This window comes from Cyrtonyx montezumae, unplaced genomic scaffold (assembly GCF_038088225.1).
Source record: "Cyrtonyx montezumae isolate F1298 unplaced genomic scaffold, pur_monq_1.0 scaffold_49, whole genome shotgun sequence".
Classification (NCBI taxonomy): Eukaryota; Metazoa; Chordata; class Aves; order Galliformes; family Odontophoridae; genus Cyrtonyx; species Cyrtonyx montezumae.
In genome coordinates, this window is record NW_027072055.1 from 226,918 (window position 1) to 252,634 (window position 25,717).

Sequence of the window (25,717 nt, forward strand, 5' to 3'; positions counted from 1 at the left end):
GGAGAGTCACGGACATCTCCAGGGAGATGGGGAGAAGAAAATCACATCCTCTCCCGCTGAGTTGGGCTGGTCCCCTGGGACACAAAGTGCTCATACAAGCAGGCAGAGCTGCAGAGAAACAGCTGTGCCCAGGAGCAGTTCCTGTGCACCACGTATTAATGCTGGGGACATGATCGGCAGGTGACGGGGAGTAGAGAGAAAGGAGAGGGAACTTTCAGGATATGTGGGATGTGAGAAGGCTGTGAGCTCACTGGAGCAGCATTACTCATGGCCTTTAACACCGTATGTCAAGTAAGTGAAGACAGTAAAGCAAAACTAATTGCACAGAGTTTGGAATGAGAGGTCTGAGTGTAGACAGGGTAAAGATATGGGATGTGGGAACTGATTTTCTCTGAGGACGGTCTTGATTTGTCATTATCTTCTGCACTCCTAACAGCAACTCCACGTCCAGGAATAGCAGAGCAGATGCCCAACAGCAGCTCCATCAGCGAGTTCCTCCTGCTGGCGTTGGCAGACACGCGGCAGCTGCAGCTCCTGCACTTCTGGCTCTTCCTGGGCATCTACCTGGCTGCCCTCCTGGGCAACGGCCTCATCAGCACAGCCGTAGCCTGCAACCAGCACCTGCACACACCCATGTACTTCTTCCTCCTCAACCTCGCCCTCCTCGACTTGGGCTGCATCTCCACCACTCTCCCCAAAGCCATGGCCAATGTCCTCTGGGACACCAGGGCCATCTCCTACGCTGGATGTGCTGCACAGGTCTTTTTCTTTTTGTTTTTATTTTCAGCAGAGTATTCCCTTCTCACAGTCATGGCCTATGACCGTTTTGTTGCCATCTGCAAGCCTCTGCACTACGAGACCCTCCTGAGCAGCAGAGCTTGTGCCACCATGGCTGCAGCTGCCTGGGGCACTGGTGTTCTCTATGCTCTGCTGCACACTGCCAATACATTTTCTATACCACTGTGCCAGGGCAATGCCGTGGACCAGATTTTTTGTGAAATTCCACAAATCCTCAAGCTCTCATGCTCGCAATCAGACTACCTTAGGGAAACTGGATTTATTGTGGTAAGTGTTCTTGTCGTACTTGGGTGCTTTGTATTCATAGTGCTGTCCTACGTGCACATTTTCAGGGTCGTGCTGAGGATGCCCTCTGATCAATGCCGGCAAAAAGCCTTCTCCATGTGCCTCCCTCACCTGGCCGTAGTTTCCCTGTTTGTGGGCACGGTCTTCTTTGCCTACCTGAATCCCCCTTCCCTGTTCTCTCCATCCCTGAACCTGGTGGTGTCATTTTTGTACTCAGTAGTGCCTCCAACACTGAACCCCCTCATCTACAGCATGAGGAACCAGGTACTCAAGGATGCAGTGAGGAAAATGATGGCAAGGACACATTTCAGGAGGGATTAACTTCTCATCTTTCTCTACAACTGACTCACTGTTGTTCCTGTAGCAGGCTCATATTATGCATTTTCACCTTTAAAATGCTTATCTATTTCTATTAATTGATACAATTTTGTTTGCTGTTCATTTATATGTGTGAGTGTGTAATAAATATTATTGGTTATTATTCCTAAACATGCGTTTGGATTCTGTCTGCTTCTACTGAGGCATCACGCTGCTCTCTATCTCCTGGAGCCCATACGAATTCTGGGCCAGTGCTGACTCTCACGCAGGCTCTGTTCTTATCTCTGTATCTATAGAGAAATGAGATGCCAGCAGGCACTGTGGAGGTGATACAGGCTGGATTAGCATAAGGGATGTTCGTTTTAGCCTAAGGACCAATAGATTAGTTCATCAAAAGGAATCCAATTGTGCTCATCCTGAAACTTGTTCTTGGGTTGCATATAAATTGTTTTGACTTATAGTGCACCAAATTAGAAAGTTGCTCGTTACGTTATAACAAGCAATGGGAATTTGCCATACTGGGGAGAAAAGAGCTCACAGGTGATCCTGAGGGCACTGTGTTGAGGAGGAAAATGAAATCAAAGGGAGGAAGTAGGTGCTGTAGGAAGGAGGATGTGAGGAGTCAGGGGCTGTGCTGGGGGCACACCTCCGTAGCCCTGCATGCATGCTGCCCCATGCGGTGCCTGCACAGAGCTCCCAGGGGCTGCCTGAGGGGTGGTGGAGCCGGGCTGTCCTGCAGAGGGGAATGGACACGGAGACACTGTGCTGAAGGGCTGGGGCCCCAAAACCACCCCGGAACTCAGCAACTCCGGATGTGCTGTGCTCACCTTGCCTGGCTCTGCTGCTCTCTCACTGCCCCTCCTCAACAGGACATGGGGGGAAGTAAATTAAACAGCTCTCAGGTGGAAACAAAAAGCACCTTATTTTTTCCTTGCTTAGAGCCTAATGATAACAAATGTTGTGTATTAATGGCTGAAATGGAAGTGATTTGCTATGTTTGTATTTCAGTTTTGTTGTCTCACATCCTGACCTTTTCTTTAACATGGAACAATAATAACTTCCTAAATTAGCCCTGTGTACAAGTTAGTTATTGCTGTTCTTGCATGAGCCAGCAGTGCACGCTTGCAGCCTGAGAGGCCAAGTGTACCCAATTATGCTCATCCTGAAACTTTTTCTTGGGTTGCTCTGGTTTCGCATAGGATGGCCCTGAATACTCCCATTTACATCTGGCCCCCAGCTGATGCTCAGAAAGGAGGTGGCTATCTCTGAGGTTGTCTATCGCAGCTTCCAGACACTTTTGTGTAGGGTATTTTTTAGAAGAAGTGTAAGCAATCCTTGCCATAAGGTTAGCAATTGTTTGAAAAGTAGCACACACAAACAGAACAGAAACTGTGTAGAACAGCAGAAAGGCATTTACCAGCGAGAAGAAGATGCGTGCTTTGGCCACAGTAGCGACTAGATGAAACAACTGGAACAAACATAGCAGGTGCAGGATCGTATACTGTGAACCAACCAGATCTTAGCACATACTGCCTTTCTGTGTATATATGCTTTGAGTTATTGCTTAATAAACAAACATTAGCTTGCAAAAAAAAAAAAAAGAAAGAAAAAAAAAAAGAAATAGCCTCCAGCCCTCACAATAACTGGGATTCCGTGTTTTTACTTATTGTTTTTTCAATTGTTGTATTGTAAATAACTTCTGCATGCCATAGTGAATGATGAAAAACATCTGGATTATCCACTGGATGGTATATTAGTAACAACACTGGTCATGGTATAACAAAAATGGGTGATTTTTCTGTGGTATTTAGGTTGCTGTGCGCTATTTTTTTCTATTTTTAGTGATAGATTAAATATAAATTGTACAGGATTTATGTTTCCACTGCCGGAATCCATGGAAATAACTTTTTTTAGTGTAGTCTTATCTTTTCATTATGATGTTATTAGCCTATCAATTAGCTTTTTCTTAGTTTGTCAAGGCAAAAGCAGGAAAGGAATCCCAGGCAAAACCAGGAAAGGAATCCCAGACAAAGGGATGACACTGTACTGTAGAATGATTCACTCTCTTTCATCCACTAATCAGAATTTTAAAAATATGACTATGCATAACTTGAGACAAAGGCACACACTATCTTACTTCAATTTACCATATGATTCTAACAGAGAATGCTTGGGTATTGCCCAACAGATGTTTTAGTCCACTGATTCTTTCAATTGGCACCTATGTCAGGGGCCTTTAGAAGAACGATCTTGGGAAGGAACAATTACCTGCCACGAGAGAAAAGGTCTAGGAGGAGAAGCAGTTCACAGATTAAGTGCATGTTTTCTCCTTTGCCACAAGTGGACATGCCCTCTATTGCAATAGCAAGTAAAAAACCTTTGTTGCTCCACCAAGATCTTTGCCTGATAAAAATTGATTGATTCTGAGCTTTTCTTGTGCAAGAAAACATGAGGGAGGTGTGGGGATAGAGGGGAGAGTGGGAATAGAGGGGGGAATGTGGGGATATGGGGCACAGAGACCCCATTCCCTCCCAAATGGGGGCCTCAGCAGAGCTTTTGGTTTCGCTTTCAATTCTGCATGGTATGGGTGAAAGCCGGGCGGCCATTGGTTCCAGTGCTGCCCACAGGTGGAGCGCACGCTGGGATTGTCTGTGTTGCAGTGCCTCAAAGCCCCTCTTGATGTGGGCAGAGTCCCAGCTTCAGGGTGGTTTGCAGCAATTGGGAGCAGTTTGGGGAATTTTTCAGGTCACTGGGGGCACTTTAGGGGTAATTCTGGGAGAACCTGGGACAAATCAGGAGCACTTGAGAGGGAGTTTGTAAAATTTTGGAGGCAGTTTGTGGCAGTTAGGGAACCGGGAGCAGCATGCGGTCCTCAGAAGGGCAAAGATAGAACCAGAGTCCATCTGCAGAGCCCCCTCAGCACTGGAATCCCAGTGGGTGGGTGGGCATGTGGGTGCAGCACACTATAGAGACATACTTGGCTAGTGGAGGACATGATTATGTGTGCCTAGGCTAAGGTCTAAGGCCTACAGGCTGTGGTGCGTGTGATACAGACTCTGGTCAGTCACAGTCCTTGACAAATTCAGCAAGAAAAGAGAGATGCATAAGCAGAAAATAAGCTGTATTGGCAGAAGAGCAAAAAGTTACAATTTAGGGTGAGGTAAGAAACTGCTTGCTGCCAACAAATCAGAGAAGAAACTTAGGTGCGTGACTGCCTCGTGCTAACCCCTTACCAATCGATTATGGAGGCGTTACATGTGATTCACACCTGCAAACAATCAGGAGTATTCTTTGTATTCTTTAAGAGTTATATTTTTTCCTATAAACTGTCACTGTTATCACTCTGATAAAGTGGAAGAGTCCGTTCTTTTTCTGCTGACAGCACACGGCCATCCAGCAGCACCACTAGGGCTGGCTGTTGATGTTCTGTTCAAAGTAGCGAGGAATGCGTCTTGACACCTCCCAGCAGCCTGCCAGAGCCAGAGCCAGAGCCTGGGGCTCCTTTGTGTTCCTCTGCCCTCCTCGCAGCACTTCTCACCTTGCCCACCCCTCCCATCTTCCTGCAGGTCCTTCTGCTGGGAGCACCGCCCGCAGCAGGCAGTGGAGGCAGTGCCAGTGCAGGACACCATGTGCATCATCTGCATGGACCCTGTGGGGGACAGCAGCTCATATGGCACCATGGTGTGCCCATCCTGCAAACACACCTGGTTCCACCGGGCCTGTGTCCAGGTTAGAGCCCTTCCCTTGCCCCGTGGGAACGGTGGGAGCTTAGCAGCATCAGGTCCCGCTCACGCTGATGCTACTTGTGTTTCTGCTGCAGGAACAGGCCATGTGCGCTGGAATTTATTGCTTCCAGTGTCCCCTCTGCAGAGACAGGGACAAGTTTATCCCAGAAATGCTCATCCTGGGGATCTGAAACCCAGTCAGGTTGGCGTCTTTCAGCCAGTTCCCAAGATGTGAGGATACATGAGATGTTCCTGCCCAGGGACTGACAACCCCGGCAGGCCTGGCCCTTTGCTGCCATTAAACCAGGCCTCAGCATCATTGGGAAGCTGGAGCTGGGGATTGGGTGGAGGAGGAAGGATGCCATGGATTAGTTTTATTTCTGGCGTAGTGGGTGCTCATGATGTTCCCTCCCTTCTCTGACAGGAGGCCAACATGGGAGGACAATGATGCATATGCATCACTACCAGAGAGGCATGAGCGCTGCAATGCCAGTGAGTGCCGTTACCCACATGGCAGGGAGCAGGGAGAGGGAGCAGGGTGAGTTACCTCAGCAGCCCTCTGGGGCTCTGCATGGGATCACAGCCTCAGCGCAGGGTTGGGGAGCATGGACTGAACAGCAGAGCTGTGCCAGGCACTCTCTGGCTCAGGTCAATTAGTCCTCATGTCCACAACCCATTTGTTTCCCCAGGCTCTGGGAGCTGCTGCTCTGCACTCCTGCGCTGCACAGGGCACCCATCGGTGCTGATCCAACTTGAGTGAGAGCACCTCCACCTGGGAGTACAATGCCTGCGCTGGAGAGGGCACCAGTAAGAGGCAAACAGCTGTGTGCTGCATGCTCAGGGCGGCCTTGCTTATGTCCCTTTACCCTGGAGAGGTGGGAGTCAGTCCCACCCCCAGGCAGGAGTTCAATCCTGCTCACCTTCCTGCCTCTCTTACAGACTCCAGCACCACCAGCCAGCATGGACTGGGGCCATCCCAAGGCTCCCCAGCTCTGGAGAGCAGTACTTCCAGCACCACCAGCCAGGCACCATCAGAGCCAGATCGTGGGTCCCGTGTGCCTGAGAGCAGCAGCCTGTCCAGACGGTATGGGACAGACCATGGGAGAATCTCCCCACGTTTATCTCGAGTTGAAAATAGCTTTAATGAGCTCCGAGAGCACCATGGGAGCTGCCGTAATGCTGCCCCAGACTTGGCCAGACAGGGAAAGTCAGAGTCCTTGAGGCCCTCCCTAGCATGTGGCTACAACCTCCAGCCCAGGGAGGGCGTGCTCAGACACAAAGTCGCTCTCCACTGCAGTGCCAGGTCCCAGGTTCCACAAGCCAGCCCCAAACATGCCGTGGGAGCAGGCACCCACCAACCCCAAGTGCTGAGAGCTGTACCCACAGCTTCAGCCAACGGGCAGCACTGGGGTCCTCGAGGGGTTCCACAGCAGCTGATGGAAGCCAGTGCACACAGCCAGGGAGGGCCCGGACTCGAAGCTGCTCCCCTCACCAACGTTGTGATGCAGAGTCCCAGAGCCAGCCTTGTTTACTCTGCAGGAGTCGGTTCAGGAGGACAGAGCCAGCCCAGGAGCCAAGCCACTCCCGGGTACCACGTTGGGCCCTGAACATCAACAGCCAGTCCCAACAATGCCATGGGAGCAGCAGTTTTTGACATCTTGGGGCTGCTGCCAGATGCAGATGGGCCAGGACCTGGTTGGACTGTTGAACCTGATGACCTTTTTGGTCTTTTCTAATCTTAATGACTCTGCAAATCTAAATGCACTTGAGAGGAGGTCTGAGGAGCAGATAAAAGGCTGCGGGGCTCAGGCCAAGCTGAGGAGGTGCATGGACGGCAGGAGGAAAGGGATTTTTACATCTAGAACGGAAAGAAGAAGCAGAGGAAGAAGAGGAAGATCCAGGCGAGGGGCCCTCCTCAAACCCACTACCACCGAGAAAGGCAACTAAGAAAAGTGAGAGACATGGAGAGGACAGTGATATGAGGAAGTCACTGCTACCGCTATTGATGCCTGAAGATGATTGAAATCCAAAGCTCAAGAAAGGCGTTTGTACAGCGCTCAGATGAAACTATTGTCACCTGGCTGCTTCAGTGTTGGGACAGTGGTGCCAGCAGCATTTTAAGAATTAAATTTAGTGAAGATGTGAAGTTTTATCTTTACAGCTATTCTGGACTTATCTTTCCATGCTGAAGCATGCGGTCATATACAGAACAAAGTTATGGGGATACAGAAAGGAGAACAAAGTAGGTAGGGAGAAAGTAAATGATTTGCTAAATTTTACAGCAGGCAAGAAACAAAAAAATTCTGGAGATAGATCTGAAATTTGTGAAGCTGTAACCATGTTAAAGAACCCTTCTGGTTCTTTACTGAAATTGAAGGTACTTCTTGGGCTGTTTGCATACCCATTAACTTCTTTTTGTTCAATGCATCTTCCATCTTGTAAAGGTTTGTCTGATGTTAAAAGCTTCCGAAGGCATTCACTGCTATTAAGGCAAGCCCCCATCCTTAGATCCGTAGTAGTGTTAAGTTAAAGGTGTTTGGCTGAGGTGGCTTGGAACCTTCAGCTGTTCCTGCAATTGTAGCACCTTTTGTCTTTGCCAGGATGTAATGCGTGGACAAAAGCCTCCACTAGGACAGTCATTGAGAACTCTGTGGATGCCACCCTACTGCAAGCCTCTATCATATTGACCAGGTTAGCTTGTCTCGGTAATGACATCAAAATCCTATGGCAGTCCATATTTGCATTCTCTATGTCCAGTTTCATGATAATGGCACTTTTTGCATCCTCATCTGCCACCTGTTTATTAAGGGCACCAAGTAACCTACTGATAAATTGCATGTCAGATTCTTGTGGTCCCCGCCTAACTTGTGTGAATGATGTCTCCCTTTGTCCATCCTCAGAGAGGGTTAACAGCACCTTCAAGGCAAATTGCACTGAAGTGCACAGAGCATCTTCTGGTAGTTGTGCTTGAAGTTGTGGATTATTAAAGGGAGTGGCTCCTGTCAATTGGGCTGTACCTATCCCAAATAGGGGATCTGGCTGAGGTCACTCCAAATTCCTAAGTGCTTCATCTTCACACAAGTGCTGCCAATGATCTTTTCATAGCTACCTTTGTGCAGGTTTCAACAATAGACTGGCTAATTGACCACAATCATATGGCATTAATAGCTGGGTAGCGAAGATATTGTCCAGCAATGCCTGAGTAAATGGCGCTCCCAGACCGCATGTAAGAACCGCCTTGCAGATTGTCTTTTATTAAATCCCAATGAAACTCTCTCAATTCTTGGGGTCCAGTCTCCCATACCAAGACTGTAAATGTTTGTGGGGCAGGAATCTCCTCTTTTGCTGCCTGTTGAAATACCTTTTTCCAATGCTCTTTGGGATCCTTCCCCCAGTTGCCATCCAACAGCGGAACACACACAGGGGTAGGGGATCCTGAAGCGGTGGTGCAGATGGTTTTAAAAGTGTCGCCTCTGTTAATTTTTTGCTTCGTTCAGGAAGGTCTGGGTCAAGCTCAGAAGCGTGTATACCTGTTTCAGAAGAGAAGTTCCCCATAGGACTTTGTGTTGGTTTTTTGTTGTTGTTGTTGTTGTTGTTGTTTTATGTTTTTCCACTCAGAGAGAAAGATAAAAACTGTTTGCATGTCACAAGACACTCTTTTTCCTTTTGGATCAACCCAGCTGTTGGTGCTCACTGCCATCTCACCTTCAGCATTTAGCATAAGGCCTTTGGTTTATTGGACACTCTCTCTTGCTCATTTTATTTGATTTATTAGCTTTAATTCCAATTATATTATATTGTGTTGTGTTATTTTGCTTTCTGATATCTCATTTAGTAACTTAGCTTTCCTCCTCAGATCATTGCCGCAGTTTTGTTATTAGGCCTATCTCCCTTTTCCCTTCCCCTTTCCCGGGGCATGGGTCCATGGGTCCCCCGTACCAATCGTCACAGAACCAGGCCGATCCAGCCCGTAAACCATGAACAATATCTCATCTAATTCTCTCCTCTTTTAACTTAAAAACTGTTCTTCCTTGTGCTGTCACTATCTGCCCATGTGAAAAGTTGATTCCCCTCTTGTTCCTTAGCTCCCTCTAAGGACTGGAAGGCTGCAATGTGTTCTGCTCTGAGCTTTTACTTTTCCAGGCAGAAGAAGCCCAGCTCTTTCAGCCTGTCTTCACAGGAGAGGTACTTCAGCCCTCTGATCATCTTTCTGGTTTTCTTCTGGACCTGCTCGAAAAGCTCTGTGTCTTTTTTGTTCTGGGATGTCCCAGACATGGACACAGTACTCCAGATGGGGCCATCTGAGGTCTGAGTAGATGACAATCCCCTTCCTTGCTCTGGCCACCACTTCACCTTTGCTGCAGCCCAGGGTACACTTGGCCTCTCAGGCTGCAAGCGTGCACTGCTGGCTCATGTTAAGGTTTGCATCTACCAGGACCCCTAAGATCTTCCCTGCAGAGCTGCTCTCAAGGAGTTCTCCTGGACTGCACTCATATCAGAGACTGTCCCCACACAAGTGCAAAACCTTGCACTTGATCTTGTTGAATGATGTTTCCTTGGGCTCACTTTTCAAGCCTGTCTAGCTCCCTCTGGATGGCATCTCTTAATTCTGTTGTTAAAACTGCACCACTCAGCTTGCTGTCATCAGCATACTTGCACAGGGTGCGCTCTATCTCATCATCCATGCCACTGATAAAGACATTGAAGAGCTCTGGTCCCAAGGATGACCCCTGGGGACACCCCTTGTGATTGGCCTCCAGCTACTGGAGACCATTTACCTGAGAGCCCTTTCCCACAGCCCTTTGGCTGCGACCTTCCAACCGATGTCTCATCCAATGAAGTGTCCACACTTCAAATCCATCTCTCGTATCTCTTCATAGAGATAAGGAAGTGATGTGGGACCATGCCAGAGGCCTTTCAGAAGTCCAGGTAAATCTCAGAACTAAGGTTGTGTTACAGTAAAACACATCTTTTTATAGCACATATAATTAAATTGTTCATTAAATTGTTTCTTTGCCTTGCAGTACCTGCAGCTGGCACCTGGTAGATAAGAGTGTCTCTGTAACTTAGCAACCTTCACTTAGGAATCCAGAGCACTGTGACTGACAGTGTCCCAGCTCTACAGTGACACAACAGTGTGGGTCAGACAGCAAGAACAGCAATAACTAACTTGTACACAGGGCTAATTTAGGAAGTTATTATTGTTCCATGTTAAAGAAAAGGTCAGGATGTGAGACAACAAAACTGAAATACAAACATAGCAAATCACTTCCATTTCAGCCATTAATACACAACATTTGTTATCATTAGGCTCTAAGCAAGGAAAAAATAAGGTGCTTTTTGTTTCCACCTGAGAGCTGTTTAATTTACTTCCCCCCATGTCCTGTTGAGGAGGGGCAGTGAGAGAGCAGCAGAGCCAGGCAAGGTGAGCACAGCACATCCGGGGTTGCTGAGTTCCGGGGTGATTTTGGGGCCCCAGCCCTTCAGCACAGTGTCTCCGTGTCCATTCCCCTCTGCAGGACAGCCCGGCTCCACCACCCCTCAGGCAGCCCCTGGGAGCTCTGTGCAGGCACCGCATGGGGCAGCATGCATGCAGGGCTACGGAGGTGTGCCCCCAGCACAGCCCCTGACTCCTCACATCCTCCTTCCTACAGCACCTACTTCCTCCCTTTGATTTCATTTTCCTCCTCAACACAATGCCCTCAGGATCACCTGTTAGCTCTTTTCTCCCCAGTATGGCAAATTCCCATTGCTTGTTATAACGTAACGAGCAACTTTCTAATTTGGTGCACTATAAGTCAAAACAATTTATATGCAACCCAAGAAAAAGTTTCAGGATGAGCACAATTGGATTCCTTTTGATGAACTAATCTATTGGTCCCTAGCCTAATACGAACATCCATTATGCTAATCCAGCCTGTATCACCTCCACAGTGCCTGCTGGCATCTCATTTCTCTATAGATACAGAGATAAGAACAGAGGCTGCATGAGAGTCAGCACTGACCCAGAATTCGTATGGGCTCCAGGAGATAGAGAGCAGCGTGATGCCTCAGTAGAAGCAGACAGAATCCAAACGCATGTTTAGGAATAATAACCAATAATATTTATTACACACTCACACATATAAATGAACAGCAAAAAAAATGTATCAATAGAAATAGATAAGCATTTTAAAGGTGAAAGTGCATAATATGAGCCTGCTACAGGAACAACAGTGAGTCAGTTGTAGAGAAAGATGAGAAGTTAATCCCTCCTGAAATGTGTCCTTGCCATCATTTTCCTCACTGCATCCTTGAGTACCTGGTTCCTCATGCTGTAGATGAGGGGGTTCAGTGTTGGAGGCACTACTGAGTACAAAAATGACACCACCAGGTTCAGGGATGGGGAGAACAGGGAAGGGGGATTCAGGTAGGCAAAGAAGTCCGTGCCAACAAACAGGGAAACCACGGCCAGGTGAGGGAGGCACATGGAGAAGGCTTTTTGCCGGCCTTGCTCAGAGGGCATCCTCAGCACGGCCCTGAAAATGTGCACGTAGGACAGCACTATGAATACAAAGTACCCAAATATGACAAGAACACTTACCACAATAAATCCAGTTTCCCTAAGGGAGTCTGATTGCGAGCATGAGAGCTTGAGGATTTGTGGAATTTCACAAAAAATCTGGTCCAGAACATTGCCCTGGCACAGTGGTATAGAAAATGTATTGGCAGTGTGCAGCAGAGCATAGAGAACACCAGTGCCCCAGGCAGCTGCAGCCATGGTGGCACAAGCTCTGCTGCTCAGGAGGGTCTCGTAGTGCAGAGGCTTGCAGATGGCAACAAAACGGTCATAGGCCATGACTGTGAGAAGGGAATACTCTGCTGAAAATAAAAACAAAAAGAAAAAGACCTGTGCAGCACATCCTGCGTAGGAGATGGCCCTGGTGTCCCAGAGGACATTGGCCATGGCTTTGGGGAGGGTGGTGGAGATGCAGCCCAGGTCGAGGAGGGCGAGGTTGAGGAGGAAGAAGTACATGGGTGTGTGCAGGCTCTGGTCACAGGCTACGGCTGTGCTGATGAGGCCGTTGCCCAGGAGGGCAGCCAGGTAGATGCCCAGGAAGAGCCAGAAGTGCAGGAGCTGCAGCTGCCGCGTGTCTGCCAACGCCAGCAGGAGGAACTCGCTGATGGAGCTGCTGTTGGGCATCTGCTCTGCTATTCCTGGGCGTGGAGTTGCTGTTAGGAGTGCAGAAGATTATGACAAATCAAGACCATCCTCAGAGAAAATCAGTTCCCACATCCCATACCTTTACCCTGTCTGCACTCAGAGCTCTCATTCCAAACTCTGTGCAATTAGGTTTGCCTTTGATGAAGTGTCCTGTTGGCAGGGTAAGCGTGTGTTCACGTCTGCTGTAAATGACAAGGGAGAGGGAAGGCTGAAAGCATCTTAGGAGACTGTTCACAGAACGGCAGATTGAGAAAGGAGCAATGCAGGATTCTCAGAGATGTGTTGCTTTTTCCCAGCTCCTTTCAGATTCCTGCCTCCAACCCTTTCCCCTTCCCTAAGAACAGCAAATGGAAAATCCCTGCCTTGTCTCTCCTCTTGCAAAGCACCCTTGGAAACATTCTGGGGTGCAGTGCAGCTGTGATGCCCTGCCCCAGACAGCAGCTGTGGCAGCAGAAGTCCCCTGCCCTGCCCACACGTCTCCCCACAGCACCCTGGGCAGCTCCCCGGGCAGGCTGAGTGCTGAGCCTGGCAGGCGGCAGAGTCGCTGACCCGGCACAGCCCCTGGGGCACAGCAGGGACCCTGCTCTGCACGACAGCCCTGGGCACCCGGCTGCACCCCCAGCAGCACAGCCTGCAGCCGTCCTGGCACACGCAGCCCTCAGGGCTGTGTTCTGACGTTGCAGCAGGGAAGCCCTCAGATGGAGCAGGTCTTTTTCCATGAGAAAGAAACAACGAGCGATTGCAGCCTGAGCTGCCATGAGATATCCCCGATTTACTGATCCCTCCAGGAAAAGCAGCTGCATTGCCTGCAGCGAGAGACTTACTGTGTTAAAGGCTGTGAGTAATGCTGCTCCAGTGAGCTCACAGCCTGCTCACATCCCACACATCCTGTAAGTTCCCTCTCCTCTCTCTCTTCTCCCTCTGTCACCTGCAGATCATGCCCCCAGCATTAATACGTGGTTCACAGGAACTGCTCCCGGACACAGCTGTTTCTCTGCAGCTCTGCCCGCTTGTATGAGCACTTTGTGTCCCAGGGGACCAGCCCAACTCAGCGGGAGAGGATGTGATTTTCTTCTCCCCATCTCCCTGGAGATGTCCGTGAGTGTCCATGGCCAACAGCTTCTGAAAGGCTGCTGGATGATCACAGAATCACACATAATGGAGACGTAGAATGGCTTAGGTTGGAAGGGACATTACAGTCACTCACTCCCAACCCCCCTGCCATGGGCAGCGTTGCCACCCCCCTGATCATGTTGTCCAACAACCCATCCAACATGGCCTTGAATGCCTCCATGGATGGGGCATCCACCAACTACTTGGGCAATCTGTTCCAGAGCCTCACCACCATCCATGTGCAAAAATTTCAGGAGAGTCACTTGCTCACTTACAGACAATTGCTGATGAACAAGGTGTCTGGGGTGCACCTAGATGTGGGCAACACTGCCTGCAAGCTGTGGTAGACAACCTCAGAGATAGCCACCTCCTTTCTGAGCATTAGCTGGGAGCCAAATGTGAATGGGAGTATTCTTGGCCATCCTAAATGACACCAGAGCTCTGATTTTAGGACACCTGAGAGTATCATTTTTCACCTGTCCCCTTGGAGCATGCCGAGTTATACCGCTGACAGAATGGATGAGCTCAGCGTAAGAGCCAGGTCATTGTCTCTGCTCCATCTGTGTCATATTCTGGAGTTCAAGGCATTACAAAGCTAGGACACACCTACGCTCCTTCAATGATGACACCTGAGTTTGTTCTGGGCTCTCTTTTGAATGTCAGTTCCCTGGGGTCTCCAGCACACCCACAGCCAGCTGGCAAAATGCAGCACAGCACCTTCAGGAAAGCCATGCCCTAGGAGTGTTGGTGCTGGCTGGACAGCTCCAAGCCCCACAATGGCTCTATTGCCCGCGTTCCACCTTCTGAGCACCACTACCATTGTGTAGACACAGGATCCAGCCAGGATACATCCAGTGATGCTTTGGGAATGGAAAGCTTTCTAAAGTGTCTTTACACTAAGGAGAACACCAAAACTATGAACTCCTTGAGCTAGAAATCTGTTTGCATTTGCAGACCTAGGATCTTCTTGGATCACAGAAACATGGCAGGATGGTTCCCACCTGTGAAGCGATGAAAAAGAGGGATAAGGACTCTTCACAGGGGGTGGTCAAGGAGGACAAGGATAGGCTACTGCTCTGTCTGTGAGAGCACACTGAGCTCTGCCTGGAGAGGGCAGAGGATCCCACTGTGAACTGATAGAAATGGCTTAAAGAGGAGACCAGCAGTGCCTGTTACTGGTTTCTTGATCAGGAAGAACAAGAGGAAGGGGACCTAAAAAGACAAACAGGAGCCTCACATTTTGAGGCCCTTGTCACTGTCAGGGGCTTTACTCACTCCAGCATCTTCTAGAGATAGCACAGCAGGGCATAAGCCATCCAGAAGATCCCTGGAGAGCGCAGCTGACAGCTTCATGACCAAGCCAAAGAGGAATTAAAGAGAAGAGGTGCTCTACTGGATCTCATACTCACCAGCAAGGAGGGTTTGTGAGGAATTGTGATCAGATGTTTACAGGGCATGAAGCGTCCTGTGCTGTATGTGACCATCTAAAACAAGATCTGAGGAAATGAAAAGAGATCGGTACACAGTGTGACTCAGTCAGTGCAAACCCTGAGGGCTGCCACTGGCAGTTCTGGGCAGGATGTTTTGGGGGCACCAGCCTCTGTGCAAGGCACAAATGGATCTTCTTTCCTTTTTGAAGCTGTAAGTCTGAAAGATGCTAATGTCAGTAACATTGCAAAAAAGAATAAAAAAAATAAATGACCACATGTCAGGGCATGTTTTCAGCAGGTCATCTGGACACATGCTCTTCCCACTGCTCTCCAGATTCCCCCCATCTCTTGCTCGGTCTTCACTCAGATACCTCCCAATTCCCTGGCTGCTTCGTGACCATCAGGGAGTTTGGAACTTGCTCCATCCATCTATCCAAAGTCAAATGAACTCTTCTGACAACTCCTTAACTGTATTTATATCTATCCCTTCCTATCTCTGTCTAACTCATTTCTTATACAAATGTTCCCTGTGAAAGACAAGATTTATGAGATGCAGCTTGGACATGGCATGCAGTTGAAGACTGTTTTACTGTTCATTCAATTGCATTGTGTTCCTTTCTGTTTCTTCACAAAAAAAAAAAAGAAAAAAATCTTTCTTTGTCCATGTGCAGCTGGTTCTCTGAGGAAAGCAAGGTGGAGTCCGTGCAAAGGAGGTTTAACACTGAGAGGGTGACTTCAGAGGAAAAGTCATGCACTTCCCATGGGGCCAATGTGAGTAGAAATGGGGTGGCAAAGTTGAGGAGGATGTTTGTCTGCACAGTGTCAGAACAAACTCATTCGGGGACATCCTGGATCAACATCCATTGCTGAGTGCCGCTCCAAATTCTTTTTGAAGCCAGACTGTAATTAAATAAACAATTTGGCCTATTAGATGTTCATGAGCCTCTTCATCTTTAGACTCTCTCCAGACACTTCTCCAACTTGCTGTACAAGTTCTGAACACTTGAAGAAGATGACAGGAAGGCACAGGAGGGCTCTTTAGACTGTAATGGGCCCCAGGGGAAATTAGCTGCTGAGTCCATCAACATCCAGTGCAGAGAGAAGTTAGCAGAAAGAGCTCAAGAAGTTAAAGTCAGAAGTAGCAGTGACTTTGGAGTAATAATAGGCCCCACGGAGGGCCCTTATCAACACAGCCTCCCCAGGGACTTGTTGGAGCAGATCACTGGAAGCCAAGGTTACAGGCTGACAAAGGGACTGTGATGGTGGCTGTGATGCTGAGAAAACCCTTTGTTATCTCACGAAGCAGAAAGGCCGAGCCCTTATCCTCAGAGCATTAGAAGGGAGATCTTGTCCCTCATGTTGGCTCAGGGACCTTCCTGTGGCATAGGGATGGAGGTTTGTGTGATATCAAGTGAATAGACAAGGGGACAGCAGCTCTCTGCGTGGGGTGCAAGATGTTGTGAGGCCCAAGTCCCACATGGGCAATGTGTCTCAGCACAGGATTTGGATGTGAGAAGGGCCCAGTCTGAAAAAGTAGTAGTCAACCACAATGAACCTTTGAACTTCAGATCTCTCAGGCCCAAGGTGGAGGCACCACAGCCTCACTGGGAGAGTTTGGCTCTGGGGATGCCATGTTTGATGCTAACTCATGTGCAGAGCTCCTTTCCTGCAGATCAGCCCCCAGTCTGTATTGATGTGTCATCACTCCTTGTCTCTCCTTCACAGCACTGTGACTCTGGCATCTCTGTGCTGTAACTCCAACATCAACACACTCCTGCCTGCTGTGACAGCCCAGTGACTCTGGCATCACTGTAATACAGACCACTGCAACAACTCAGTTATTCTGACATCACTGATGTCCACACCACCAAGAATGTTGTCACATGGCTCTTGTCACTGAGCTCCTGTGAACTGAGACAGCACTGTGCACAGCCCTGGGAATCCCTGTTAGTGACCACTTGCCAAGCTGATGGAACCTCATTTACAATAACCCACTGGGTTATTTTACTGACCCTTCAGCCAAACGCTCACCCATCACAGTGCGTTCCTATCTCTCCATATGCCAGAACATTTTTCCAGAAGGGTAATGTGAGAAACAAATGCTCTACTGAAATCCTAACATATAACATCAGCTGGCTTCCCTTGATCAACTACATGGGTGACCGTGTCACCAAAGGACATGAAGTTAAACAGGATCTTCCCCTCATGAACCAGAGTTGGCTGTGACCAAAAACAACTGTTTTTTAATAACTCCCTGCATCACTTTAACCATAATTTTACCTGGCACTGAAGTGACACTGACAGGTCCTTATTAATTGCTGGGGTCTTCTTTCTTGCTCTTCTTTAAAACTGGAACAACCTTTTTTGCCACCTTCCTGTCAACTGGGAACAGACATATCCCTAGGCTTCTTCTGATGCCTTTAAAATGAGAGCCCAGAGCAAACTCAAGTGTCATCACAGAAAGAATGGAGATGTGTCATAGCTTTGTAATGCCTTCAACTGCACAGTATGCCACAGATGGAGCAGAGAGGAAGATCCGGCTCTTCTTTTGTGAGCTCATCCATTTGGTCAGCAGAATAACACTACATGCTGCATGGGGATAGGTGCAAAAGGCACAGGGCTCTGGTGGCGTTTAGGATGGCCTAGCATACCTCCTTCTGGCTCCAACTGATGCTCAGGAAGCAGGTGTCTATCTCAGCTGAATCAGCACTGCTTCAGCTGAATCACTGTGCTGTATAAGGGAAGCCAACCCCTCCCTGTCCTGATCTGTCCCCTTTGTCATACATGCCACGAGCAGAGGTTTCCAGATTGGACATCTGCTTCTCTCATGTGCAAACGTGTCCAACCATGCTCCTGGAATCCAGTGGACATGTGGTGATTAACTGATCTGACTTGAAAGTATGTATTGCAGTGATGATCCTGCTGCTTTTCAGGAGCTGTCAGCTCTGGAATCCCCAGGACATCTCAGGGGAGATGACTGGGAAGAAGAAATCACATCCTCTGCTGCTGAGCTGTGTGGGTGTCAACAGTTTACGGGCAGGTTTGGCCCGGTTCCGTGACGATTTGTGCGGGGGACCTATGGACCCACACCCCAGGAAAAGGGAAGGGGGAAAGGGAAAAGGAAAAAGGGAGATGGGCCTAGAAACAAAACAGCGGCAACGATCTGAGGAGGAAAGCTAATTTACTAAATAAGATATCGGAAAGCAAAATAACACAATATAATACAATATAATTGGAATTAAAGCTAATAAATCAAATAAAATGAGCAAGAGAGAGTGTCCGATAAACCGAAGGCCTTACGCCAACGCTGAAGGCGGACGGCAGCGAGCACCCACTGCTGAGTCGATCCCAAAGGAAAGAGAGTGTCCCGTGACCGCAGACAGGTTCTATCTTTCCCTCTGAGCGTAAACACGTAAGAACGCAAAGCATCGCAAAGTCCTCTGGGGAATGGAGTTCTTCTTCCCTTCTGAGACAGCTATACCTGGAACTATCGATGATCCACGGAGCTGGAGCATGAACTCTTTAACTCTAAATGCACTACATGATGTTATGATGTGGAATATCAGTACCAAAAATCATAAAATCATGACATTCCACCCCTTATTCCACATCACTACATCATGTTTGATATATATACGTATAGAAGAACAATGATTAACATGCATTAAATACACACAACATATATATGTATATACATGGAATTAATGACTGCACTCGCCCAACATCAAATTCCCTTGTGGTACACATTGAACATCCCCATTCTTCTGCATCACCCACCAAGTGGACCCAGGTCCCTGAGCAAAGACAGTTCCACGGAGAGGTTTGCCCTTTCCAGAAGCTGGAAGGACCCAAACTGCTTTTCCCAACATGTTCTTCACATGTACTACAGGGACTTTATCTCCTTCTACAGCAGGTAGAGATCTGGATTGGGCAGGACCATCGCGATTGATGGATCCTCGAGTGTTGACCAACCAGGTGGCTTCTGCCAAATGCTTCTCCCAGTGCTTAAATGTTCCGCCACCCATTGCTTTCAACGTGGTTTTTAACAACCCATTGTACCTTTCAATTTTACCAGAAGCTGGTGCGTGATAGGGGATATGATAAATCCACTCAATGCCATGATCTTTGGGTCAAGTATTTACAAGAGAATTTTTGAAATCAGTTCCATTATTGGACTCAATTCTCTCTGGAGTGCCATGTCGCCATAGGACTTGTTTCTCAAGCCCTAAGATGGTGTTTCGGGCGGTAGCATGGGGTACTGCATATGTTTCAAGCCACCCAGTGGTTGCTTCCACCATGGTGAGCACATAATGCTTACCACTGCAAGATCGTGGCAAGGTGATATAATCAACCTGCCACGCCTCCCCATATTTATACTTTTGCCATCGCCCTTCCCCCCAAAGAGGTTTCATTCTCTTGGCTTGTTTAATTGTGGCGCATGTATCACAGTCATGGATAACCTGTGCAATAGCATCCATAGTTAAGTCCACCCCTTGGTCTCTAGCCCATTTATATGTTGCATCTCTTCCTTGATGGCCAGAGGTCTCATGGGCCCATCGAGCTAAAAATAATTCACTCTTGTGTTGCCAGTCCAAGTCTGCTTGAGCCACCTTAACTTTGGCAGCTCGATCTACCTGATGGTTATTTTGTTGTTCCTCAGTTGCCCGGCTCTTAGGAACATGAGCATCTACATGGCACACCTTTACAGCCATATTCTTTATTCGGGCAGCAATGTCTCTCCACAGTTCAGCAGCCCAAATAGGTTTACCCCTCCATTGCCAACCATTTTGTTCCCATTGCTGTAACCACCCCCATAAAGCATTTGCCACCATCCATGAGTCAGTGTAAAGATAAAGCACTGGCCACTTCTCTCGTTCAGCAATATCTAAGGCCAGCTGGACCGCCTTTACCTCTGCAAATTGACTTGATTCTCCTTTTCCTTCAGTGGCCTCAGCAACTCGTCGTGTGGGGCTCCACACAGCAGCCTTCCATTTGCAGTGCTTACCCACAATGCGACAGGATCCATCTGTGAACAGGGCATATCTCTTTTCATTGTCTGGTAGTTCATTATATGGTGGGGCCTCTTTGGCACGTGATACCTCCTCTGCTGGTATTGTTCCAAACTTTTTACCTTCAGGCCAGTCCATGATCACTTCTAGGATTCCTGGATGACTAAGGTTCCCCATCCGAGCTCGCTGTGTAATCAGCGCAATCCACTTACTCCAAGTGGCATCAGTAGCATGATGGGTAGAGGGAACCTTTCCTTTGAACATCCAGTTCAGCACTGGCAGTCGAGGTGCCAGGAGGAGCTGCGTTTCAGTACCGATTACTTCGGAAGCAGCTCGAACCCCCTCGTACGCGGCTAAGATCTCCTTCTCAGTTGGAGTGTAGCACTCCTCAGACCCCCTGTACGCCCGACTCCAGAATCCAAGGGGTCAGCCTCGGGTCTCTCCAGGAGCTCTTTGCCACAAACTCCAAGTGGGACCTTCCTTTCCAGCAGCAGTGTAGAGGATGTTCTTTACATCCTGTCCCGTCCGCACTGGTCCCAGGGCCACGGCACGGGCTATCTCCTGCTTAATTTGCTCAAAAGCCTGCTGCTGCTCAGGGCCCCACACAAAATCATTCTTCTTCCGCATCACCCGATAGAGAGGGCTCACAATGAGTCTGTAGTTTGGAACATGCATTCTCCAAAAGCCCGCTACACCCAGAAAAGCTTGGGTCTCTGTCTTACTAGTGGGTGGAGACATGGCAGTGATTTTGTTAATCACATCTGTAGGGATGTGACGACGTCCATCTTGCCACTTTATACATAGGAACTGAATTTCCTGTGCAGGCCCTTTCACTTTGCTTCTCTTGATAGCAAAGCCAGCTTGCAGAAGGATCTGGATTATTCTCTCTCCTTTCTCAAAAACTTCTCCTGCTGTATTGCCCCACACAATGATATCATCAACGTATTGTAAGTGCTCAGGTGCACCGCCCTGTTCCAATGCAGTTTGGACCAACTCATGGCAAATGCTTGGGCTGTGCTTCCACCCCTGGGGCAAACGGTTCCAGGTGTATTGAACGCCCCTCCAGGTGAAAGCAAACTGTGGCCTTCATTCTGTGGCCAATGGAATTGAGAAGAAGGCATTAGCAATGTCAATGGTGGCATACCACTTGGCTGCTTTTGACTCCAGTTCGTACTGGAGTTGTAGCATGTCTGGCACAGCAGCACTCAGTGGGGGTGTGACTTCATTCAGGCCACGGTAATCTACCGTCAGCCTCCATTCTCCACTGGCTTTATGCACCGGCCATATGGAGCTGTTAAAAGGTGAGTGAGTTTTGCTTATCACTCCCTGGCTCTCTAGCTGACGAATCAGGTTATGAATGGGGAGCAAGGAATCCCTGTTGGTGCGGTACTGCCGTCTGTGCACCGTTTTTGTAGCAATCGGTACCTGTTGCTCCTCCACTTGGAGCAACCCCACAACAGACGGATCTTCTGATAGGCCAGGCAAAGCAGACAGCTGCTTAACGTTGTCTGCGTCCACAGCAGCTATTCCAAAGGCCCATCGATACCCTTTGGGATCCTTAAAATATCCCCTTTTGAGGTAATCAATACCAAGTATACATGGAGCCCCTGGGCCAGTCACAATAGGATGTTTTTGCCAGTCTTTACCAGTGAGGCTTATTTCAGCCTCCAACATGGTTAACTCTTGGGAACCCCCAGTCACCCCAGAAATATAGATTAAGTCTGTCCCTTGGTGACTCGAGGGCATTAGAGTGCACTGTGCCCCAGTGTCCACCAGGGCCTTATATTTTTGTGGTTCTGATGTGCCAGGCCACCGAATCCACATAGTCCAATACACTCTATTATCCCTTTCCCCCCCCTGGCTGGGGGGCAGGGGCTATTGTGGCTGGTAGGTACCTCGCTCAGTTCTGAAGGAGTACCGTTCAGATAGGAAGGTGTCTCGCTCAAACTGGAGGGTGTCTCTTTCAGGTTGGAGGGCGCCTCTCTCGGTCTGGAGGGCTTCTTGTTGAGACTGGAGGGTGTCTTTCTCAGTCTGGAGGGCGTCTCTCTCAGATTGGAGGGTGTCTCTCTCAGTCTGGAGGGTGTTTTCTCAGTCTGGAGGGCGTCTCGCTCGTATTGGAGGGCATCTAGATTGAACTGGAGAGTCTGATTGTCAGTTAAAAGACTCTCTTTCTGGATCAGGAGACTGTCCCTTTCGGCTCGGAGACTCTCTCGCTCTGTTTCAAAAACTCTATGCCTCTCTGGGATAGTATTGAATAAGGCCCGGTAAGCATAAGCCAGACCCCAAATAATTTGGGCCTCCTCAGATCTGTTTGAGCCGCAACATCCCTGTCTCAAATATCTGCTTAAGTTCTCAGGATCTTGCAGGTGTTCAGGAGAAAAGTTCCATGACACCGGTGATGCCCATTTCTCTAAAGTCTCTCTTAAGTCCCTCCAAACCTCCTGCCAGTCAGTATTCTCTGGCTCTGGGGAAGGCTTTCTCAAAGTATTATAAATACAGATACTGATGAAGAGTACGTTCAGGGAGACTGACACCACAATCATTACCAGAACTTGATGAGCATCCAGAAAACGCATACTGAATTCAAAGGAGTGGCCAGGAGTCTGTTTAAAAATCACAAGTTCCATAGAGTTAGCAATTCCATCTGGAGTTACTCCCTCTGGAACTGAATGCCACATCGTATACAAAAGCCAGGTAGGTATTTCCATCAGTGTTTTTAGTTTATCATACAGAGACCAAGCTCCATGGATCAGACTGGCAAACTTAATTAAGTCCCAGTATGTTCTGAGCATTACAAGGGAAAAACCGATGAAATGCAGTCCCTTTAAGACCAGATTAAAAAGAGAAAGCATTTTTTTTTCTTTTCTAAAACTAGCTGGCAGTACCCAAAAAGTTTACAAATATCCCAGGACAACTGGCAGTACGCCCAGACTTCAAGGTCGTGTTTTGCCGTACAGCACCTGCAGTACAGACAAGCCTGCTAACGAGAGATATTCACTCTAAAAGTATGTCTCTGCTCGGCTAAGGCAGCTGGTTTTGCCCCACGTTGGGTGCCAAAAATGTCAACAGTTTACGGGCAGGTTTGGCCCGGTTCCGTGACGATTGGTGCGGGGGACCCACGGACCCACGCCCCAGGAAAAGGGAAGGGGGAAAGGGAAAAGGAAAAAGGGAGATGGGCCTAGAAACAAAACAGCGGCAACGATCTGAGGAGGAAAGCTAATTTACTAAATAGATATCAGAAAGGAAAATAACACAATATAATATAATAGGAGTTGATGCAAATGGATCAAATAAAATGAGCAAGAGAGAGAGTGTCCGATAAACCGAAGGCCTTACGCTAACGCTGAAGGCGGATGGCTGCAAGCACCCACTGCTGAGTCGATCCCAAAGGAAAGAGAGTGTCCCGTGACCGCAGACAGGTTTTATCTTTCCCTCTGAGCGTAAACACGTAAGAACGCAAAGCATCGCAAAGTCCTCTGGGGAATGGAGTTCTTCTTCCCTTCTGAGACAGCTATACCTGGAACTATCGATGATCCACGGAGCTGGAGCATGAACTCTTTAACTCTAAATGCACTACATGATGTTATGATGTGGAATACCAGTACCAAAAATCATAAAACCATGACAGTGGGGCACCTGGGACACATGGAGCTTCTATGAGTGGGCAGTGCTGCAGAGAGACAGCTGTGCCCAGGAGCAGCACTCGTGCAGCACACAGCAGGGCTAGGGACTTGAACTGCCCGTGAAGGGGAGAGAAGAGAAGGAAGAGAGCTTTCAGGCTGTGTGGCACATAAGCAGGCTGAGAGCTCACCGCAGGAACAATTCTCACAGCCCTTGGCAAGGTAAGTCTCTCACTGCAGGCAATGAAGCCACTTTTCCTGGAGGGTTCACTGAATCTGGGACATACTATTGCATGTCAGGCTGCAGACTAAGTTTCTTCAACAGGGAATAACCTCTGCTCCAGCTGAGGGCTTCCCTGCTGCAGCATCAGAGCACAGCCCTGAGGGCTGCTTGTCTGAGTGAGCTGCACTGCACAGCTATCTGCCCCAGGCCAGGTCCTGCAGCTTTTGGAGCAGCGAGTGCTCCTACTGACCTTAAGCTGGAGGCCGCAGGACACAGCTCACGGTAACCTTTCAGTTCTGTGTTGGCAAGGGGATTCCTGCAAAGTCGTGGCACATGCAGAATAGCTATATGCTATGTGTGCGCTGTGAAACAGTATTCCCTCCTGTACCACAAGTGTAGCTGATAGCAGCATTCAGTTAGAAGTAGGGATAGAAGGCCAGTGCACTCTGTAATACACCAATACCACTGTCCTCGGTATTTAAAAGCTTTCTGTACTGTAAGAAAAGCCAGGCACCCACCCCATGCAGACTCCCAGACTTCCCAGGACTAACTACAAACCCGCCTTATAAAGCACTTCCATTTCATTAGACAGGGATTGCAAGCTATACTTGAGATTTAGGCTTTATAAATGCTCACTGATAAATAGCAAGGCTACTCCCATCCTGTGTGGCTAAAGAACTTCTCTACCCCTTTGGAATCTCTGATGTTTTATCAAAAAGCTGGAGGCCCAGCAGTTAGGAGGCAGCTGTGAAAGTTAAAGGTGCTTACATCAGATGTGGTGGTGTTTTTTTATTTAAACAGAAGTTTCATGGCTACTTTGAATCATAAAGAAGATGTGCTTCTAGTAGCTGACCTGTCTTCGGCTTCTTCTAGTCTTGTAGCCTTGCCTGGGACTGTTTCAGTAACAGCACCTTATGGTCCTATGTTATTGTACAAAGCTGTTGTTTTAAGCTTCTGTCTAGAAGAGTTGTTACATGTTCCAGACATAAGTCTGGCAGTCAGGAAAAAAGAGTTAAAAATAATAATAAAAAAAAAGCACTGTGAGCCAAGTTACCAGGAATTACCAGGTGTTCAGGTACTGAGAGCTGTAGGTCGAACCTACATGAAAGCCTTAACTCTACATGAAAGCCTTAACTCCCCCCTCCTGCCCCCAGCACCTCTCCTAACTTCCACTTTGGCCTTATCTAATCAGCATTATCCTTCTGATACGAGGGGGCTGAAATCAGCTCCCACCAATTGTAAATGCCTCTGGATTATCCTGTGCAAAGGCACTGTCTCCCTGTAGATACCAAGTGCCATCCCTGGATGACTCCTCTGCCTCACAATGCTCCCAGCACCCATCCTGCCAACTCCAGCTCCCTGTGCTGTACCACGTGCTGAGCACCCCATTGGGAACAAAATTTATCAGCACCTTCCAAACCAGCTCCTAGAAGTGCACATCCATATACCAAGATGGGTGCTACAAATGGCCTTCCCTCAGGAGAAGAATGTCTCTAATGAAAGCAAGGCACACAGCAGAAAACTTCCCCCAGCATCCCAGCCTTGCCCAGCCACACTTGTCCCAGGACAGCCGCAGGCTGTGCAGCCGGGTGCCCAGGGCTGTCGTGCAGAGCAGGGTCAATGCTGTGCCCCAAGGGGCTGCGTGCCGGGTTAGGGACTCTGCCGCCTGCCAGGCTCAGCACTCAGCCTGCCCAGGGGCAAAGAGCTCACAGCTACTCTGCACCAAAGGGGAATTTCCACAAGGAAAACCAATACTGGGATTTTCTGCTGTGTTTCCTATTTTCTGCTTCTAGGGGAGTGTAAAGATGTAAAGTGAGAAACAGAACATCATATGTCATGTTTGAGCACACACCTATGCACACAGCTCAGTCCTAAAATGCTGAGCACACAGCTCAGTACACAGTTTCTAGGGGAGTGTAAAGATGTAAAGTGAGAAACAGAACATCATATATCATGTTTGAGCACACAGCTAAGCACACAGCTCAGTCCTAA

General features: G+C 48.5%; 1 protein-coding gene and 2 pseudogenes across 1 annotated transcript; 2 read left to right on the top strand and 1 right to left on the bottom strand.

Moving 5' to 3' along the window:
- The first annotated feature begins 465 nt into the window (after window positions 1-465).
- LOC136055899 (olfactory receptor 14C36-like) lies at window positions 466-1,404 on the top strand. The gene has a single exon (XM_065747765.1). The coding sequence runs from the start codon at window positions 466-468 to the stop codon at window positions 1,402-1,404; it is 939 nt and encodes a 312-aa protein (XP_065603837.1).
- A 2,580-nt stretch (window positions 1,405-3,984) lies between these two features.
- On the top strand, window positions 3,985-9,221 carry LOC136055875 (G2/M phase-specific E3 ubiquitin-protein ligase-like; annotated as a pseudogene).
- A 2,149-nt stretch (window positions 9,222-11,370) lies between these two features.
- LOC136055897 (olfactory receptor 14C36-like) lies at window positions 11,371-16,758 on the bottom strand (annotated as a pseudogene).
- Between the last annotated feature and the right edge of the window lie 8,959 nt (window positions 16,759-25,717).

Bases quoted from the DNA above. Each gene is read 5' to 3' on its own strand.
- LOC136055899 (XM_065747765.1), top strand. From the start codon at position 466: ATGCCCAACAGCAGCTCCATCAGCGAGTTCCTCCTGCTGGCGTTGGCA.